General features: G+C 36.7%; 1 protein-coding gene across 3 annotated transcripts in view; it reads left to right on the forward strand.

Moving 5' to 3' along the window:
* Positions 1-10,073, forward strand: part of LOC127628221 (RIMS-binding protein 2-like) — a 103,566-nt gene extending 93,493 nt beyond the window's left edge. For all 3 annotated transcript variants that reach the window (XM_052104983.1, XM_052104984.1, XM_052104985.1), the window contains 2 exons: positions 3,547-3,696; positions 9,627-10,073. In XM_052104983.1, coding sequence (XP_051960943.1) covers positions 3,547-3,696; positions 9,627-9,815 — 339 coding nt within the window. In that variant the 3' untranslated portion in view covers positions 9,816-10,073. The remainder of the gene's footprint in view (positions 1-3,546; positions 3,697-9,626) is intronic.
* Positions 10,074-20,357: the final 10,284 nt, after the last annotated feature.

Genomic DNA, 20,357 nt, shown 5'->3' on the forward strand with positions numbered 1-20,357 from the left:
ATACCTAATGCATAAACTAATGTTTAAGAATTGGAACCTTATTATAAAGTGTTACCAAATTTCTAGTGGTACTTTCCCCTCCGCAATTTGATGAAGTCCACTTCACACAACCCAAAATGGTCTTTTTCCGCACCTAGCCTAGTATCGCGTAGCCAGATCAATGGCAACGGCAGAGGTCTGGGCTCTATAGAAGCTTCAATTAGCAAAGAACTTCTCATTTAGACAGGAAAAGATATCTAACTGACATGTTATGCGACCAATAACTGTCAGTGTTTTCATTACGGGTGTAATGAAACCATGTATGCATACCATAATAAACCGACAGACTTGGGAAAATTAGGGCTGCAACTAACGATTATTTTGATAATTGACTAATCTACTAGTCTATTCGGGTTTAATCATTAGCTCTTAACCGACTATTTAGCTTGTGCCTCGACTTAAAAGGTTGTATTAAACATGCTTACTAACAATAAAAAGGACAAAATCATCTTTTAAAATATCTCTAAATGACATCCAATTATTAACAAGGAAAAAAATTATTACGATTTATTAAGTTTAAAAACTCACTGTGACAGGGCGGGCCGGGTCATGGTTCCGAACACCTGGCCCTTAATCAGGCTAATCAAGCCTCAGAAAGGGATAAAGGCCGGCTGGAAGCTGCCGTGCGACAGAGAGAGAGATTTATGGACAGCTGTCTGACACCTTTGTGTGTTTGTGTTTTTGGTTCAGTTTGATATTAAAATATTATTTGTATCGTCAAGCCAGTTCTTGCCTTCTCCTTTCCATTTATCCCTTTACATATATAAACTTTTGTAATAAAAAGGATCTAAAAATCCTTAAAACAAGATACATTTACTTGAGAAGCAACATATAAGATATTTAGACTTGCTTTAAGAGAATGTATATTGAATATAAGTGTTTTGGTATAAGTGTATTTTTTCACTTGTTCATATTTCTGCCAGTGCAGTAAAGACAAAATATACTCATATACAAGATATATTCTCTAAAACAAGTCTGAATATCTTATATGATATTCTCAGGTAAATGTCTTGTTATAAGTTGGCTATTTTTAGATATTTAAAAATACTAAAATATTAAATTTTCCAGTAACAATTTGTTCTTCCGCGGTATAGCTCCTAAATAAATGTACATTGTTTTAAAGGGGTTTTAGATATAATTTTTTGAAAAACAAGCCACAAAAGTCTAATCAAAAATGTATTTTCTTGCAATGTATTATGGGCTAAGACTACACTCTCTCTCTCACCTTTATGTTCAATTCGATCCATCTTTAACTCACAAAAACAAACTCTCTCTTCATAATAGAGCTGCGTATTGCCGATTTTCTTCACAGTAAGATACACACATGACACATACATTATATTATGCTTCAATATGTCGCAATCCATCAAGTTATAATCTAGCTGCAGCAAACGTGCAGGAGGGACGGGTGTCCCCGTGCTAGAGGGTGCATCAGCCGGGTGCAGTTTTAATCTCTCCCCTTCACGCGACTCATAGATGCGGTGGTGACCACACAGAGAAATGCCATTTTCAGAGTTTGTTTATGACCCAATTCCTTATTATTTGAACTTTAATAAAGGATGCATTAAAGATACAACGCCAGGTTGATCATTTTTTAGATGCTCTCACAGGCAAGTTTTCCTTAAGCAATGCCAGATCCAGCTCTGCCTGATTTCACGATGATGGTGCTTCTGGTTTTACTTATTTTGTATTTTTGCATTATAATACCCACAAACTTTGTGATCTACATCCCCTTTTTAACTGTTTAGAAAGTTTAGAGTGCATCTGGACTGTGATTTTCTTCCTCTCCTCAATCAGATGCGAGCTGCAGTGCTGCTCTCTCATGCCATCATTAGAGATTCATATGATCTCGTGTTGCGTTAAATGAGATCAAACGACTAGACGACAACGAAAATTTTTGGGAACAATATTTTTATTGTCAACTGCCCTAGGGAAAATAAATCATTTATATAATGCCGTGCGAGCACTTGCACAGAAAACACATGGGAGAAAAGGAGAAAATGTGTACAGAGAGAAAACCTCATTATAGTGAATTTCACAGACATAACTAATAAACAAAGCACTTCTGCTCATGGATATCCACTTCACTTTCTGCTACGTGCCTCAAATGAAACGCTGAATATCTTTAAAAGATTTGATGTCACTAACTTAGCAAACATGGGCAACTTCTGTGATTATTTCATCCTCAAAAGTGCTCAATCTATTAACTCAGAACGCAGATTGATAAAACATCCTGGAGTTCAAACCATATGACCCCCATACTTTGCAATGTGGTTTAGACCATTCAGGGCATTTTCACACCTGGCTTATTTGGAGCATTTGTTCGAACCTGGCGTGTTTTCTCCCTTGGTTCGGTTAGTTTAGTCATATATGAACACTGCAATTTCACTCGGATCCGCACTAAAACAATCAGTCCGAGACTGCCTGAAGGAGGTGGTCTCAGACCGATTGCAAACGAACTCTGGAGCGGTTCACTTGTGGTGAGAATGCAAACCAACCCATTGGACCAAACAAACCAAACAATATCCCTATAAAAACCATGAAAATAACTGAGGGAACTTTGGAGAAAACATCTGTAGATCAGCACTTCATCATCAAAACGTGGATATAGCCTTTTGGCAACTATATTAGATATAGTGGCACGTTTAAAATAGGAGATATTTATCATTCCTGAGGTAATTTTTGCAAGATCATGGGTAGGATGGCGTTAGCAGCTTTTTTACAAATAAAATGTTTTTTACGTGGCTTTACTCAGCTGCTTGTGTGTACGTGCGAGAGAGAGAGAGAGATCTGTGAGAACAGGCACTTTTCAATGGAGAAATAATTCAAAAGCAATAATGACGGATAAAAATAACCATGATGTAAACTTTACAACTCATATCCATCTGACTGATGGATCATTTGTATTTGGAGCACAACCTCTAACTGGCGACACTCGATAATTCTCTAAAATGTGTAATGGTTGACACATTTTTTACAGGCAGATCATTTTATATATAGTATAGCTAGCTCACATGTGACTTTTATTGACATATTTTTGGTCAGTTTTGAAATGTTGCCTTGTGAAAGCGAACCGAACCAAGACGAAAATGCAACATTGTAATAATTTAGTGCCCATTTCAGTACAAAGCAAACGGTCTACTGGTCTGAAAACGCCCTCACACTGTTATATGCAGATGTGCTACTATATGTATTTCGCAAGACCTTATTCACAGTAGCACCATATTTGATTTTAGACGTTAATGTAAACAAGGTTGAGGTATAGATTTGCCATCTCTTCATTGACATGCACTGTATAAATCTGAATAAACCTATTAGATCATATCTAACTTTTTTTTTTTTTACTGAATATTTTTTTTTTTTTCATCAGAATGATCAAAAATGCTTTAAACAACAGTACAACCCATTTAATAGACTGTAAGTCTACCCCTCACAACCTTGTTGTCATTCTCATCAAAAATGAAAGATGGTGCTACTGTTAATAAGGTCCTGTCTTTTTTCTTCCAGGGTGAGCTTAACGGACATCGGGGCTTGGTTCCATCCAACTTTCTAGAAGAAGTGCCTGATGACGTGGAGGTCTACCTGACGGACACTCCATCCCACCACAGTCATGACGAGACAACTCCAGCACTGGCGCGGCGCCCAGAGGCCAAACGGGTACACCATCGCCGTTCTCAGCGCTAGGCCCTGTGTCCATTCATCCTCCGTTTGAGTTATCGGTCCTCTCGCCATCTCTGTGTTTTTTGTGCTTGTTTGTTTTTTCGTTGTGTGACCGTAGTGGTGGTTTCCAGTCCAACCTTTCTTGCTTTATGAAAGGGAGAAGCAAAGCCCACTGCAAACAGAGCATTTCAGAGCATAGAGAGTACAAGACACTATTAAGAGAGCGTGTGCAGGTAGAGCATCGTCACAGGACTGTGGGGGAAAAGACCAAATTTCATTTCTGCTCTGGACTTTGAATAAGAGCATAAAGCTCCTTTGCACTAAGACAATACTAAGTGAAATAGTACACATTAGGCAAAGTGCTTTGTGAAAGCCATAGGGTCTGTGGCTCTTGATTTGTGACCCTATTAAAAGACTGATTTGCAAATTGACGTAAGGTTGTCATCACAAGAGATGCATGCCTGTTTTTTTCAGAATAGACTTATACCTTTTATATAAAAAAAAATATTACTGAAAATAATGTATTTCTTTGAGGAGGCTTTGTTTCTTTTTGTATGTTACACATCGTCAAAACTCTAGATCTTACGAACTAGCAGAACATCATCCCATCTCTTCCAGAGAGACTAAAATGATAACATTCATGCTGTAAACATAAATCAAAATAAATGAGGAACCAAAACAATCATGTATTTTTGCTATTTGACATTAAGTGAACATACAGTGTATGTTCATTTGTGTGTATGTGTCATTGTTGTTGTTGTTTTTCTCCTCATATTTGATGTTTGAATGTTATTTAATGATTGCTGCTTTCTGATTTCCTTTTTCCCACCGGATTTGCCAAAAAACAAAAATCTGAGGAATATTGTTCATTTCCCACCCTAGCAGACTCTTGTCTTGCTAGGTAAGTTGAGCAACTGGGGATACCAGTCAAAGGTCTCATGCTAGGTATTTTACGCAGAGCTTTTATGCAGATTTATATATACAGCACTGTGCAAATGTCTTAGGCACATAACATGTTTCACAAAAGCATTTGTTTTAAGATGGTTATTTATATCTTCAGCTTTAGTGTGTCAATAGGAAATGTAAATGTTAGACTCCCAAACATTACTTCTGCAAATAGAAAAGATAAGAACAGAAGAACAGGGAGCCCTGCAACAGATGTCACGGCCCCCCACTATGGTTGTGCCGATAGACGATGATATCAGGGATCAACGATAGTCAGAGATATCAGCAATAGCTGATGCCTTTGACGATATCAAGACGATATTTGGCTTTTTTTCCCAAAAATGTATTATTATTATTATTATTATTAGGCTATTATTATTATCAAATTAATATTGCAATTAATTTGCCCTGATATATTTTCACACTTGCGACACCGACACGCATCTGAGGATTATAAAAATTAAATATTGAAACTGTTTTAAAAACAGACTACAAAACTACGTCCCACGTGCAAGGTGATAGATCTATATTCACAAATGATGTCAAGAGTGCTTGTTATAAAAAAGACACATCATTCTTATACAGTTGTTGTTTGAGCCATGGCGAAAACAGCATCGTCATTCGTCATTATTTCGTTTTCTTTGCATAGCACATAAACATAAAATGGTAATGATACTACTAATAATAATACTAATAACAATGCAATAACAAATTGCTGTTATTATTATATGATTAAAAATGATATAACCATCCATACCTCTGCGGTGTGGTTCTCCGGGATGAATTTCGTTTCGAGACATTTTGCCTCCATTTTCCAATCTTCCGAAATATAATGGACTGTCACAGACATGTTGGGGGTCATGTTTATGCTTGACCATATGTCTGTGATCAAGCAACAAAGTCAGCCGCTTTCAAATCTTTAGTGAGTAGTAACAAGCTATAGCAGTGTTGGTGAAGTACTTGCGCCCTGGCAGCTTGTACTTTTTGTCAAAGGTTTGGAGTAGTTTGCTAAAACTTGCCTTCTCAACTGTATGATAGGAGACCATCTCCTTTGCGATATTCTTGGAGACAGCTGCTGTGCACTGGGCCCACATTCACTGTTTCGTTTGTACTTAGTGCTTTTTGCAAAAGCTCAGATTATAGATAGCTGACTTCGATCTCTCTGACCACAGCTTCTCTTGGTGCTAGCTTAGCAGCATCAGCAGGGTAGTGGGCATGCAAATGTACAGATAGATTTGTGGTTTGAGACTCTTTTACCGGCACAACTCTCGGGCAAAGTTTGAAAATTGCCTGTGTGATATCCATGGGCTCGCCTTTTGCGTCTGGTTTAACCGATATATTGCCAAATGAGTGACGTGACATATTTCTTTATCACCAACTTTGTTCGCAAAATGATGGACAACGATAAATGAGCAAATAAGTAAATTATTGCCCCTCCCCCCCACGAGATAATATCGTGTATTGGCGATCTCACAGGCTGACGATAGGACGATATGACAATGGAGAAGATCGCACAACACTACCCGCCACTGAACATCGTGTTAGTCTAAGATTACATAAAGAGACTGAAGCAATTGTGACAGCCTAAATAGATCGAAGAACTGTGGCAAAGTCTCCAAGAAGCTTGGAACAACCTATCTGCCAATAACCAAGAAAAACTGTCCAGTTGTACCCAGGAGAATTGGTGCTTTTTAAAGGCAAAGGTGGTCACACTGAATATTGATTTAGCTTTTTTCATGTTTACTGGACTTTGTATGACATTAAGTGATAAATGAAAACTATTTATGTCATTATTTTGAAGACATCCTCACTATGCAACATTTTTCACAAGTGCCTGAACTTTTGCACAGTACTGTATATATGTATGTATGTGTGTATGTATGTATGTATGTATGTATGTGTGTGTGTATATATATATATATATATATATATATATATATATATATATATATATATATATATAAAATCTAATTGGAATTTTCTCTTATCGAAGTCTCTCTGTTATATTGTTTTTCGATGTACACATAGTGAGCCTTAGTTGAACATAAGGATCTATTGTCATCTGAAGCTAAAGTTTCAGTTATCTGCTTAAAGGAATATTCCAGGTTCCATATAAGTTAAGTTCAATCGACAGCATTTGTGGCATGATGTTGATTACCGCTAAAATTAATTTTGACTTTTTTTTTTTTATATGCATTTGGCAGACGCTTTTATCCAAAGCGACTTACAGTGCACTTATTACAGGGACAATCCCCCCGGAGCAACCTGGAGTTAAGTGCCTTGCTCAAGGACACAATGTTGGTGACTGTGGGGATCGAACCAGCAACCTTCTCATTAACAGTTATGTGCTTTAGCCCACTACGCCACCACTTCACTTGTCCCTCCTTTACTCTTAAAAATAAAACTGGGTTACAGAGAGGCACAATGGAAGTGGGGTCAATCCGTAAGCATTAAAATACTGATTCCACTGATTCACTCAGTTATTCCAAACGTATAGCTACAAGTTGTAAACAATATGCCTGTTAATGCAATTTTAGTGTGATAAAATTGATTTTCTGTGTGTACAGTTATTTCCAATTTTACAACTTTGTTGCTATGCCATGATGACATAATGCCATAAAAGCCTAAACCGACAATACAAATTATGGTTTAAACCACTTTACAGCTCAAATAATACACAGGCTTTAACAGAATAATTAATGTAAGTGATTATATAAAATTTAGGGCTTCATATTTCCACCTTTAAACTTTAAAATAATTTGCTCCATACATTTCCAATGATTTTTGCTACACTTCCAATGATTTTTAACCTCCTGTGACCACCGCAAGCAAATAGTTTTCCTAAAAATGTATGTACTCTTAGGTGGACAACGGGACTAAGTTGTGAAAAAATAGCTATAGAAAGACCTTCCGCAGTCAGCCTTTATCCCTCTCAGAGGCTTAATTAGCCTGATTAGGGAACGGGTGTATAATCATGAACCGACCCCGCCCTGTCACAATTGCCTATTATTTTCTATTATTGCACTTCTTTTAATTAACCTTGCCCTATTATTCTGTGAATGAAAAAAAAAAAACATTCTCAGAATGTTCTATACTTTTTTTAATCAAAGCTAGATAAGAATTCATAGAATTCACTTTTAGAAATATTAGCGTTTACATTTTTTACAATTTTAAATCTTACTCTATTCGCATTTGCTGTGCTTCTTCATATGTAAATGTAAAACGCATCAATTAATCTACGGAACTAAAATGGCAATTAGATGGCAATCGATTAAAGTAAAACTACGCAATATTGACATGATTTGAGTTGATTCGTTCAGTTGGTGTTCAGTTGGACCTTAATGCAATAAATTCAATTTATTGCATTAAGGTCCTTTAACAGGTGTTTTGGATGGACGGAACATTAGAGGATTGCTCTTGGAGCGAGAGAAAATCAAGCTCCTCACTCCAGGCAAAATCGCTTCGCTCACATACTCTGGTACGGACATTGCAATTCATTGCCCTGGCCACATCTGGAGTCCTCATGCCTCCATGCAGCATGCATAAGACCCGTTCACTCAGATGAGCAGGGACCCTGGCCATCTTACTTTTGGTGTTTTTCAGAGTCAGTAGAAAGGTCTCTTTAGTGTCCTAAGTTTTTATAACTGTGACCTTAATTGCAGTCTTTAAGCTGTTAGTGTCTTAACGACCGTTCTGCAGGTTCATGTTCATTTATTGTTTATGGTTAATTGAACAAGCATGCAAAACATTGTTTATACACTTTACAATAAAGATCTGTAAAGTTGTTTGGATTTTTACAAAATTATAAAATACAGTGTCCTGAAAAAGGGACGTTTCTTTTTTTGCTGAGTTTATGTAACATTTTAATTGTTTTAAAATATTGCCTTAGTCCTTCTTTCATTCCACTGAATGAAATCCCAGATGCAATTTATTGTGCTACTCCAATCCCAATCAATAGTTACCAGAAGAAAAAATTGTGGTACATAATGTGGGACATCAGAGTCAAAAAATAGACTCTTATTTTGAAATGTCTGCGCTCCTAGTTGTGAACTCACTGACACTGACTGCTGATTTGCTGAGAAAGTGAATCTGATTCAAACTGCTAACCTGAGCTCAAGAGTTCAAAACCTCAATTTCTTTCAGGTGATTCATGAAAAAGGCCTTGTTCAAAAGAGTAATTTGTTCACTGCTCTATCTGGGTTTGTGTGTGGTGCAGCGAGCTCGTCATCACAACGGAACGGGTGAAAAGTGGCACGAGACTCACTGGTGCGCACTCTAAAGATGTATTCAATAACTCACAAGATAATATCTGATGAAACCGCATATGAACGCACACAACCCGACTGTTGCCAATGGTGACTAGATTTTTTAATTATTGTCGCCATCAATTATTTTTGGTCGCAAGACGCAATCTGGAGCCCAGTTGTGGTAATCAGCATTGCAGTATGCCACAAATGCTGTCAATTGATCTTAACTAGGATTGAACCCAAAATATACCTTTATTAAGGTTTATTTCTTTACTTCATATATTTTGTCTGTTTATCTGTCATTAAAAACACACTTTTCCGCTTAATATACCAGTGCATTAGACTAATGTGGTATCTGCAGTTGGTTCTCGATGTGTTTTGTGCAATACATGTGGTTTCAAATCTGTGTTTTGATGCTTGAAATTCAATACAAGACCTTCCGTCCCTCCCATTTTTAACAGTCAAACACAAATTAAATATTTTTGGAAGCAGTCTCATTTGATAAATGTTTATATCTAAAGACATCTTACATATGTGGTTTATGTTAGCTGGTTAGCTAGAGTTTAATACAACAGTTCAATATTTATTTTTTTTTGCTCTTTCTGTCTTGCTCCATATCTAATCTGAGATCATGTTTAAAACTCAACTTGTTTGACGTGGTGTGAAGAAGGCAGATGACTAAGTCATACGATGTAATATCCCACAATTTCTCCCTCCCCACTGATATCTCATTAGGTGCCTGTGGAAACTACATTCCCAGCTCCAGCCACTGGAAGACCAGCCTCTCCTACTGTGCGTCCTTTGCTCCCTGTTGGTCCAATGAGGCCGTTGAGCCCTGCCAGGGGTCCACGAGATTTGGCCTCTAAAAAGAAAAAAGGACTGCTCTCTAAAGGGAAGAAACTGCTCAAAAAGTTTTCAAAGTAAATGTTTGAGTTTGATTTCAAATTCAGAAGCATTTTTCTCTTAAAATGGGATTTACAACAAACACTAATATGTTATTAAATTCTACAGTGAGTTTTTTTCTCACAAACAATAAATCTCTATGGCTTTCATGTTAACATGCCACGTACACATAATTAAATAGAGGTAAGAGAAAGATATTTAAATGTCACTCATACACACACAGCCACAACATTAAAACCACCTGACCAATATTGTGTAGGTCCCCCTCGTGCCGCCAAAACAGCGCCAACCCACATCTCCGAATAACGTTCAAAGATGATATTCTTCACACTACAATTGTACAGAGCGGTTATCTGAGTTATCGTAGACTTTGTCAGTTGAAACCAGTTTGGCCATTCTCTGTTGACCTCTCTCATCAACAAGGCATTTCCATCAACAGAACTGCTGCTGACTGGATGTTTTTTGTTTTTGGAACCATTCTGAGTAAATTCTAGAGACTGTTGTGTGTGAAAATATCAGGAGATCAGCAGTTACAGAAATACTCAAACCAGCCCATCTGGCACATACAACAATGCCACCGTCAAAATCACTGAGATTTGATAATCGCATGGATGATTGTTGGTGCCAGACAGGCTGGTTTGAGTATTTCTGTAACTGCTGATCTCCTGGGATTTTCACACAAAACAGTCTCTAGAATTTACTCAGAATGGTGCCAAAAACAAAAAACATCCAGTGAGCTGCAGTTCTGTGAATGGATATGTCTTGTTGATGAGAGAGGTCAACAGAGAATGGCCAGACTGGTTTGAACTTACAAAGTCTACGGTAACTCAGATAACACTTCTGTACAATTGTGGTGAGAAGAAAAGAATCTCTGAATGTTATTCTGAGATGCAGATAGGCACTGTTTTGGACCTACACAATATTAGGCAGGTGGTTTTAATGTTTTGGCTGATCATGTTAATGAGTTTTGTCAGAATGAAAGCATCTATCCATACTGTGATGTAGAAGACAAAAAAGATGGTAATATTAAATGTAATTATTTCCATTATTATTCCATTATTTCCATATACCAAATCAAAGTGCTGGATTTTGAACAAAATTATTTAATCTCATCAATTTTAATGTTTGGTGTAGCAGCAGAGCCGCTTGGTGATTAAAAAAAAAAGCACTTCAAATATGGCCAATGACATTATCAATAAAATAGCAGTAATCAATTGCTATAAACCACAAGACCATATTAAGTGCATTAGTCCGATACACAAAAGGACAGCAATCAAATCATAGATAGGGAAAAAATGTGATCTCAGTGATTTTGACGGTGGCAAAATACATTTCCATATAAAATAGTTTTTCGAAAGGTGGTCAAGGCATAAGGTGTGACTGACCAGGACAGCCTCTGAGCAAATCCTTTTAAACATTGCTGTGGCCTTCATCTAAACTCAGTATGACATATATCCATCATCTGATGTCTCTATACATTTGTCTTTGCCAAGTATTCCCCTTTTGCTTGCTCGAAGATCTAACTTTTCTGTGTTCATCATGAGAATGACTCTGAAAATACAATGAAAACTGTGTTTGCCTTTCAAATGCACAATCGGTGTGTGTTCTTGGTGAATGACTTGTGTGTTTGTGTGGGTGCGTGTTCACTTTGCATCCATGTTTGTGCAACCCTCAAACTGAAAGGGACAAATGTTGTTGACTTTTGTGATCATGTGATGTGCTGCTAATTACAGTGTTTCCTGTTCCTTTCTTAAGTTAATAAGGGTGATGTTGTCTTCTCAAGAAGAAATATTTAAGCAAAGATGGTGTCTTGGTGTCTCCTTAAAGTCCACTGGTATACATACACTTCATTTGGAGCTGTTTAAGAGAACATCATTTATAAGCCTATATGACACATCTTAGCTGCTGTTATCATTGGCTGTTTTAACTGAGGACTTTGCTTGTTTTGGTACACACAAACTCCCTGTATTAGTCTCTTTGCTAATGGGCCAGAAGACCTCATAATACTGTATTCTCAGCTACCAAAATACAGGTCGAATAATACCCTCAGGCAATACTACATATGATGGTTCAGTTGTCCAGCTACAATCTAGTAGTTAACATTAAGGGCATAATCTCTTGCATTAACACTAAACATCTTGCCCCGCATCTTGAAACGTAATGTTAAGCCAACACCTATCTGGTGGCATCTCACAATATTGTGGCCAGTTTGGTTTAGATTGTACTCTTGAATGGTTTAATCCAGGGTAAAAACTGTGTGTACTGTTCGTTTGATTTTGTTTTTAACAAAACAAAAAAATAAGGAAAAAAAAAAAAAAGATTATCTAAAAGTATTCTATTGAAGCATTTTATTTGATAGATATGGCATTTTTGGAGTGAATGGGCTTTATTTCTTGTAGAAGACATGGAAGGTTCAAATTAAAAGCATGGTTGGACAGCCAAAAAGGAATGTATGAAATGTTCAGCTGCTTGTATAGCTTGTAACATCATTTTGCCAAAAGAATAAAAAATAAATAAATAAAAGAGATGACATATATTTTCATTTAACAGAAATATCTCTATAATTATCATGGATCCTGAGTGTTCATTTGTGACTGGATGTTGTAACTGTTCGTTTCTCGGTTACTCTTTTGTATTTTAATCCATTTGTAGATAATTTATAAATGTTTATAATTCATTTACAGATTTTCAAACTTTTTTAATGCTTTAAGACATTTAACAGTGTACGTGTTCTCCATGGTGTCCTTAAGAAAAGATGCTCAAGTCTGCAGTTCTGTGCTCACTCTGTGAAATAAAGGATAAATAAAAGAGAAGATGGTCTATATAAATGGACTTGTGTGGCTGTGCATGTGTAGAAATGTGTAAAATATTTTTTTTCTATGAAAATAAATGTAATATTTTTCAAAATTGGACTTAGTATTTTCATGGCAAATCGCATTCATTTTGCATGAGGCTTCCCAACATCAGACGCCACAATTTAACACTGCAATAACTCTACAATCCCTGTAGATGGCATGGCAGTATTGACTTCAATATCTCTGCACTGCCCGCTGCAGGTATCTTGATTAAAATTCTGAAGATGTTTATATTGTTTTATGTTGTGATTGTATTTTTTAGAGTTCTGAAAGCAGCATTTATCAGTTTGCAGAATCGTCTCAGGGTCATTATTTACTGTGGGGGCACAAACAATCACTTAATCAATTATTTGACCGATCTTTGAAACATTGACAAATAATTCAAAATTCAGTCACAGATGTGCTTCTCATGTTAAGTTCACATCAGGGGCTATGACGTTCTGTGATCTTGTGCGTGTGTACGTGCTTTAACCGTCAAAGTTTAAACAATTTAAGCTAATTTTAGCAGCAGTTGATTGACAGGTAAAAGTTTCACACTAGAACTGATTGGTTTCACCGGACTCAAACAAAGGGAGTCAAAAATCTATCATAAAAGACTATCTACTGTCATTTACGACTGATAAAAATAGATCATGACAGATATTTTACAGAGGGTGACGAATAAAGACTTTTCTAGCGCAACCTTTGAACATGTTGCCACACAAACATCCCAAATGAATTCTCAGCACAAAACACCACAGACATGCACATCCATGTCAAAAAGCTCAAGGAAACAAGAAAGTAAAACAAAAATAGGCAAATCATCAAAGGCATCTCACTAACTCGAATGAATAGTATAACAAAACTAATCAAAATGATGACAGACTTCCAATAATTATCAGTCATTATAATCTAAAACAAACCAATGCACCAACACAACACCTCAACTCAATGGCATAAATTTATTGAAATTATGAGCGGTGCACTTTAACTAATCCAACCAGCAGCACATTCGAAAAAAATAAAAATAAAATAGCTTTTAAAACGTACCAAAGTTCACTACGCAGGCTTACGCTGCACCCGGTAACTTCCGATGCGATACGATCAAAGCTTTTGATTGGCTCAGGGGCAAAGGCAAACTAGCCCCTTAGGCCATCGCTGAATGCTTGTTGCACATGCTCATGATGTTCTCCAGATCTCCATCGATTAACATTCAGGATGAAGGGCTAGCCCTATGCAGCAGATGAGAACGATTAAATGGCTTTTACGCAACATACCTTAATAACAATATAATGTTTTCAAAATAATATATACTTTTTTGTTGTATAATGGATATAAAATACGTTTAAGTTGCGGAAAATATATTATCTCTTAAAACAAATGTATGATGGTGCCATGCAATTTGCACAACAGTGGCACCTCTGGCGGGGCTTAGCCCCACTTTCCCCTGAAGCAGAGATGCGTGTGGTTGTTGCTATTGTGAATGCTGTGTCTTTTAATGGTGACGTATGTACGTTTTTAAGGTGTTCAAATATTTTCTTATGTCCGAGCTTAATGAGTATATATAATTATATTAATATATTGATTACCCTGAAAAGTGTCTGTCAAAACATTACTCAAAGTTCAGCTTGCTACACTATAACTACATACTAATGGCATACACTATAACTACATACACATCTACAAACACTATGAAAGAAATGACCGACCTTTTCATAGCGCCACATTTAAACCAAATAAAGGGTTAGTTCACCCAAAAATGAAAATGATCCCATAATTTACTCCTAGGTGTATATGACTTTCTTCTTTCAGCCAAATACAATCAGAGTTATATTAAAAAATATCCTGGCTCTTCCAAGCTTTATAATGGGAGTGAATGGTAACTTAGATGGTAACCCAAAAAAGCCCATCCATCCGTCAAAAAAGTAATACATACGGCTCCAGGGGTTATTTAAGGCCTCATGAAGAGAAGTGATGCATTTTTTAAAGAAAAATATCCATATTTATAACTTTATAAACTATAATCACTGTCTTCCAGTAATGGCCGTCCACGCATTCACAAGAGAGTCGAGTTCCGGCATATGACGTAGGCGTAGCGTAAGCTCCTGTGGGAAGAAAGGCCTTTATTAACTACAGCAGCTACAGGCGTCAGGAAATAAAAAGTCATTCTTTTATATTTCATCTAGGTCAACCAACGAGTGGCACTCTTGCTATCGTGATTGATTTAATGAACACCCCTGATCTTGATGTAAAACTTAGCCTAAATATAGAAAAATTATATTTACCTCGATATGTTTCTTCAAATAATAGGCAGGATTAATGCTGTTATCTGGCTTGAGCAAGTTAAACTTATTTGACATGATTATGCAATTGGCCTTTTTCACTGTGAAAATCCCTTTCAGGTGCAGCCGTGATGTTCAGTTGTAAACTGTACTTGAGGCATTCTCCACATCCATAACAGTTGGCTCCAGATCTGCTGCTGCCATTCAAGTTTTTTACATGTGATTTGATTTGACGGGAGTCACAAGACTCTCTCTAACCAATCATGTTGATAGAAAAAAATAAAATCAGGACAGGGAAGTAGCGAACACAGACGGTGGGAAAATAGTGCCGTAAAAGTACAGTTATAGCACTTAAAATATACTCAAGTAAAAGTAAAAGTATAAAAAATGTAAACTACTTAGAGTACAATTATTGGGAAGAAATTTAGTTAATTACAGTAACGTGAGTATTTGTAATTCGTTACTTCACACAAATGACATCACACACACTGGAGGTGGACATCAGCTGTTCTGCAAAATTCTTTTGAGTTATTTTAAGTTTTTAACACTTTTTTTTTTTTTTTATGTGTTCCTTTATTTTGTGGTGTTAATCATATATGGTCAAGCATAACATGTCCACACTGTTATAGGAAGCTATATGGGAAATTAATGTTATTTTAAAATGTTAATATATTAATGTTAACAGAAATAAAACCATCAATGTAAGTTTACAAAGATGTTTGCTAGATATCAGTCACAGTCCATGTAGTGGCTAATTTATGGACGAAATGTCCACCTGTTATTTTCCGCCCTGATGATGCCCATTTAACTCTATGGGCATCTCATTTTTTTTTATCGTTCAGCTTGACCAGTATGAATAATACAATCTTTAACATGTCCCTGTAATGATGAAATGTGAAGATACTGTAAAATTCAATTTTATTTATTTTATTAAATTTCAAAGCTGAAATGCCACCAAATTGTAAGAATAACCCATATGACAGACTGCTCACTATGCACTTATAATAGAGCTGTTTAGGTTGTAGTCCAAAAACCCAGAAGATCATTCACCATGGGTTCCCTCAGGTTTTTCATATAGTTATTTATATTGTCAATTTTAGATTTATAAGTAAAATAAGGTCTGTGGTAAACATTACTTGATATGTGGATGTTTTGCTCTACAACCTAAATTACACAGTCATACATCAAACTTGAATTTTGATGTATGTATTGCATTGCATACTTTTTACATAAAAACAAACAAACAAAAAAAAACACACTCAGCAGCTTCAAAATTCACGTTTGAGGTGTGAAAGTATGTAATTTATGTTGTAGACCAAAACATCCATGTATATTTAAGTAAAATTTTCCACAAACCATATTACACATATCAATTTTGTATAAAGTATCCATTTGTCATACTTGAGTAAAAGTAAAGATACCTTCATGGAAATTAACTCAAGTAAAAGTTTTAAAGTAACTGATATTACATTTTCTTAAGTATCAAAAGTACAGTTAAATTGCATAAATTACAGAACAGTTCATTAAACCCATAGCAACTTATTTGATTGGTGGTGCTCATTATATACTTGCCCTTATGCCATCCCAGATATGTATGACTTTCTTTCATCAGCAGAAAGCAAACAACATTTTAGAAGAATAAATGTATTCAATGCAAGTCAGGGCTGGACTGATAATCTGGCATAACGGGTATTTTCCCGGTGGGCCGACGCACTTTGGGGCCGATCAGGGGCGGAACGGCCATCGGGAGAACCGAGCGGGCCTGTGGGTCGGCCGCAAAACGTGCTGAATGGGATCGATAAGCTAAAATGAGCTGTCGCATTATGCAGAATGGACCATAAAATGGCGCCGCGATATGCAGAAAATGACAGTGAACACAACCCGCTCAACAACTTTTGGCTCACCAAATTTTATAGTTGAAAAGTTATGAAAAGAGTTATATTTTGTTCTATTCTCACCCAAAAAACGATATAATCTGTTCAGAAGACACTGACGAAACCACTGGAGTCTTATGGATTACTCTTATGCTTCATTAAGTACTTTTTGGAGCTTTAAAGGTCTGGCCACCATTCACTTACATTAAACTGATCTACATAACAGCAATATTCTTCTGAAAATCTTTTTTTGTTTGTGTTCTGCAGAATTTTTAAGTCATACACATCTTGGATCGAATGAGGGTGAGAAAATTATGAGAGAATTTTCATTTTTATTATGGGGCCAATAAGAAATCACCCAGAACACCCTGGCAACTGCAGTGTGCTGAAACACAGTTAGAACAACTTAACAGCATAGCAACAACCTGACAATCACCTAGAACATCCTGTCAACTGCAAAGCAATGTGCAAAAAAAAAAAACCCACAGAAAACAACATAGCAAAAATATAGTAACAACTTGACAACCACAAACTGTAGCAATGTGCCAAAACACACAGCAGAGTTCACCTTGACAACTAATAGCATGCTCTAGCTACTATCCAGAAAACCATAGTTACCACATACTGTAGCATAAATGTGCTACAATTCAAATATAACACTTTTTAGTTTAGCAAACCACCAGAAAACACATTTTCTGACCATTCACATCTTCATAAAATATAAAAAGAAATATTGTTGGACATTTTCATGAGTGCTCGTAATTTTTCATGCACATCATATCTTGTTTAAATGTAAAACGTTAACGCATGTGATTGACTTTATATGAACAGGTCTCCTGGAAAGGCGGGATCGCACATAACTTCAGTATTTCACAGCTTTCATAATTTTTAATCTTAAACTTATACTTTTAATTAGTCGAAGAAAAAAATTAACTCACACGAAAATCCAGAGGGAACCCATGGTGAATTACCCTTTCGGATCCACAATCTATGTCACTGCTGAACAGCTCTATATACACTATGCATTTAGCTATGTAGTGTATGACTTTTCAGAGTGTAGGACTGTCTCAAATGGAACAAAACATTTTTTACAACAAGAAAGCTTTCGCCGTTTTTCAGCAGATGGAAGTGACATTTTAAATGCTTGTGATGTGCTGCCCGTTAGCTTTAGCATGTTAGCCAAACTAAGTCCAACTCTTATATCTCAAATATTATTACTATGGATTCACACAGCATGGAGTGATGGTAAAGCATTAAACTCGCATTTGTAAGGTGCTGTCCTCACATACGTTTTGCCAGTTGCCACAATCACCATTAATTCAAAAAATGTTGTAAGGCCGGCTCGCAGCCAGGTAACACCACCCCTTCCGCTACGTAGGGCAAGTCATGACTGTATGAATTCAGAGACAGTTTAGCAGAGATGGACCACTGGTTTTACTGCTGATTTTAATCATAATCTTGACCAACCGTTTTGGAGATGGTCTTTCCCCATTAAAGAAGATAGGAGCTGTACTCTTATGCCACTTATTTACATAGAGCATAGCTGCCCAGCCTGCCCGGGAGCGTTCCAAAGATGGCTGCTGAGTGGACATACTTGCCTTGAAAGGGACTTTGATGAACATTCCACACTCCGGTTGAACTTTTGGTTGAATAAGTACATCATCCGGGTACTCGTAGTACACATTTTGCATTTTCTATGTGAACATAGCCTACTAAACGTACTACTTATGCTACAAAATATCGTAGAATTGTGCAAAATTTTCAATTTGGGATGCACCTATTATTTTGTCAAGCAATCTTTCCAAATATGCCCCTCACCTGCTGTTTATTGAACAAGCAGATAGCCCCGCTGCCCAACTAACGAAATTAATCAAGCCAATTTTTTATATTGCTTAAAGACTCCTCAAAAGTTTCATAGTGCTAGAGACACCATTTTTTAAGTTTTAAGAACGTTTAACTACAAATGGCATAACTATGGTTGTCTCTGTATATTAAATTAGGATAGGAGAACGTATTTTAACACTGAAAAAGTTACACACTTCACATTTAATCTTTCAGCTGACAAAACATTAAAAAACATATTTTCAAAAAATTTCAGTAGACAAAAAACTCGAGAAAACATGAGTTGTGAAAATGAATTAGATGTGATCTAGGACCTTGATACAGCTTTATAGTGTATATAATTGACGCGACTGTTAGTCTATTCCGCACAGCCTTGTTTTCATTCCTGTTGAAAATTAATTATGGCGCTACTCTATGGAGTAAGGTCTCTGGAGTAGTATGGTAGTATGCCATTTTGAACTCAGTCTTCTGTTGTTTGAGAATATATCTGACCTCTGAGATAGCAACATTGGCTCAACCAATTCTGTGATTTGGGGACGGGACTGTCTGTTCTAATGACGAATGGTTGACGGGAGGAGTGTTTGACAAATTTGAAATTTGCAATTCTATTTGGTGACACCAGAGGCAATGAAATTAAAATTAATGTTTAATTATCTTACTTTAAAATAATCTCCTTTAAAGTGAATAGATATTCTAACAACATAATTATCTCATTTATCAAATTCTGATTCTGTCTGTCTGTTTGCATCAAGCTGGTAATATTCACTCTGTCACGTCTAACTAATATAAAGCCTTTAGTAAAGAATCTGGTGAGATAAAAAGCAGTGCTTAAAGTATATCAAAGTGACTCGGCCTGCTGCAGAATTTTCTGCAAAAAAGGCTGTACTGAAATGCCAGTGGAGGATGAAGTGTGGGCCAGCCCTGCACAAAGAGAAAGGGAGAGCGAAAAATTATTATGCTCGTATATCACCACACTAGGCTTCTCTTGCTCTTGGCTTGGCTTCCCTTACATTCACAAATGAGCTGTAATGATCCCGGGGGTCTGTGGTCCAATGGATGTTTAAAATTCTCTCTGGCTTTGACCTCTCGATCAACGCCTTCTTTTAACAAGAGCCTTGAGTAGGGACACGGGAGCCCATTCATCTTCCAGCTGCTTTTCGTAAATATTTCAGACGCTATAAAGCAGCTCCTTTTCAAAGACCAGTGTCTTATTGACTCCCTGAATGACAGAGGTGTGTTCAGTAGCAGGTAACACATTGGCAAGAGTCAGGGTTAGACATAGTGGCACACATTTATCATAATCTTGTCTGCAATAACAAGTCATGTGGTTATACAAACCACAGTGTCCATGCCAAGATTGACTATTAATATTGAATACTGGTACACTGAAGATAGTAAAAGCCATGCTTGAGGCTTTGTCTGCTGCAGACAGTCTCTCCATGTTGAAAAAAAGTAAAAGAAGAAGAAGCCTGGCTTGGGACTGTTTGGAAGACCAGTATAAAACAGAAAAAAAAACCACCTTAGGCTGGTTTAATCTTTTTTTTCAGCAGGGATCCTAGGTTTTCAGCTTCACTTAGAAGGAATGCCTCCTGCCTTGTAAGATTTGAATGGAAATTTGTAGGTTTGACCTTTATGTGGGGAAACTTTTCAGCAAAGCATGTCCGTGTAAAGGAAGTGAGTGGAGCACATGACCCTTGTGCTTCCTGACGGAAGGTGTAGAACGACATTGCA

This window comes from Xyrauchen texanus, chromosome 34 (genome assembly GCF_025860055.1).
Source record: "Xyrauchen texanus isolate HMW12.3.18 chromosome 34, RBS_HiC_50CHRs, whole genome shotgun sequence".
Lineage (NCBI taxonomy): Eukaryota > Metazoa > Chordata > Actinopteri > Cypriniformes > Catostomidae > Xyrauchen > Xyrauchen texanus.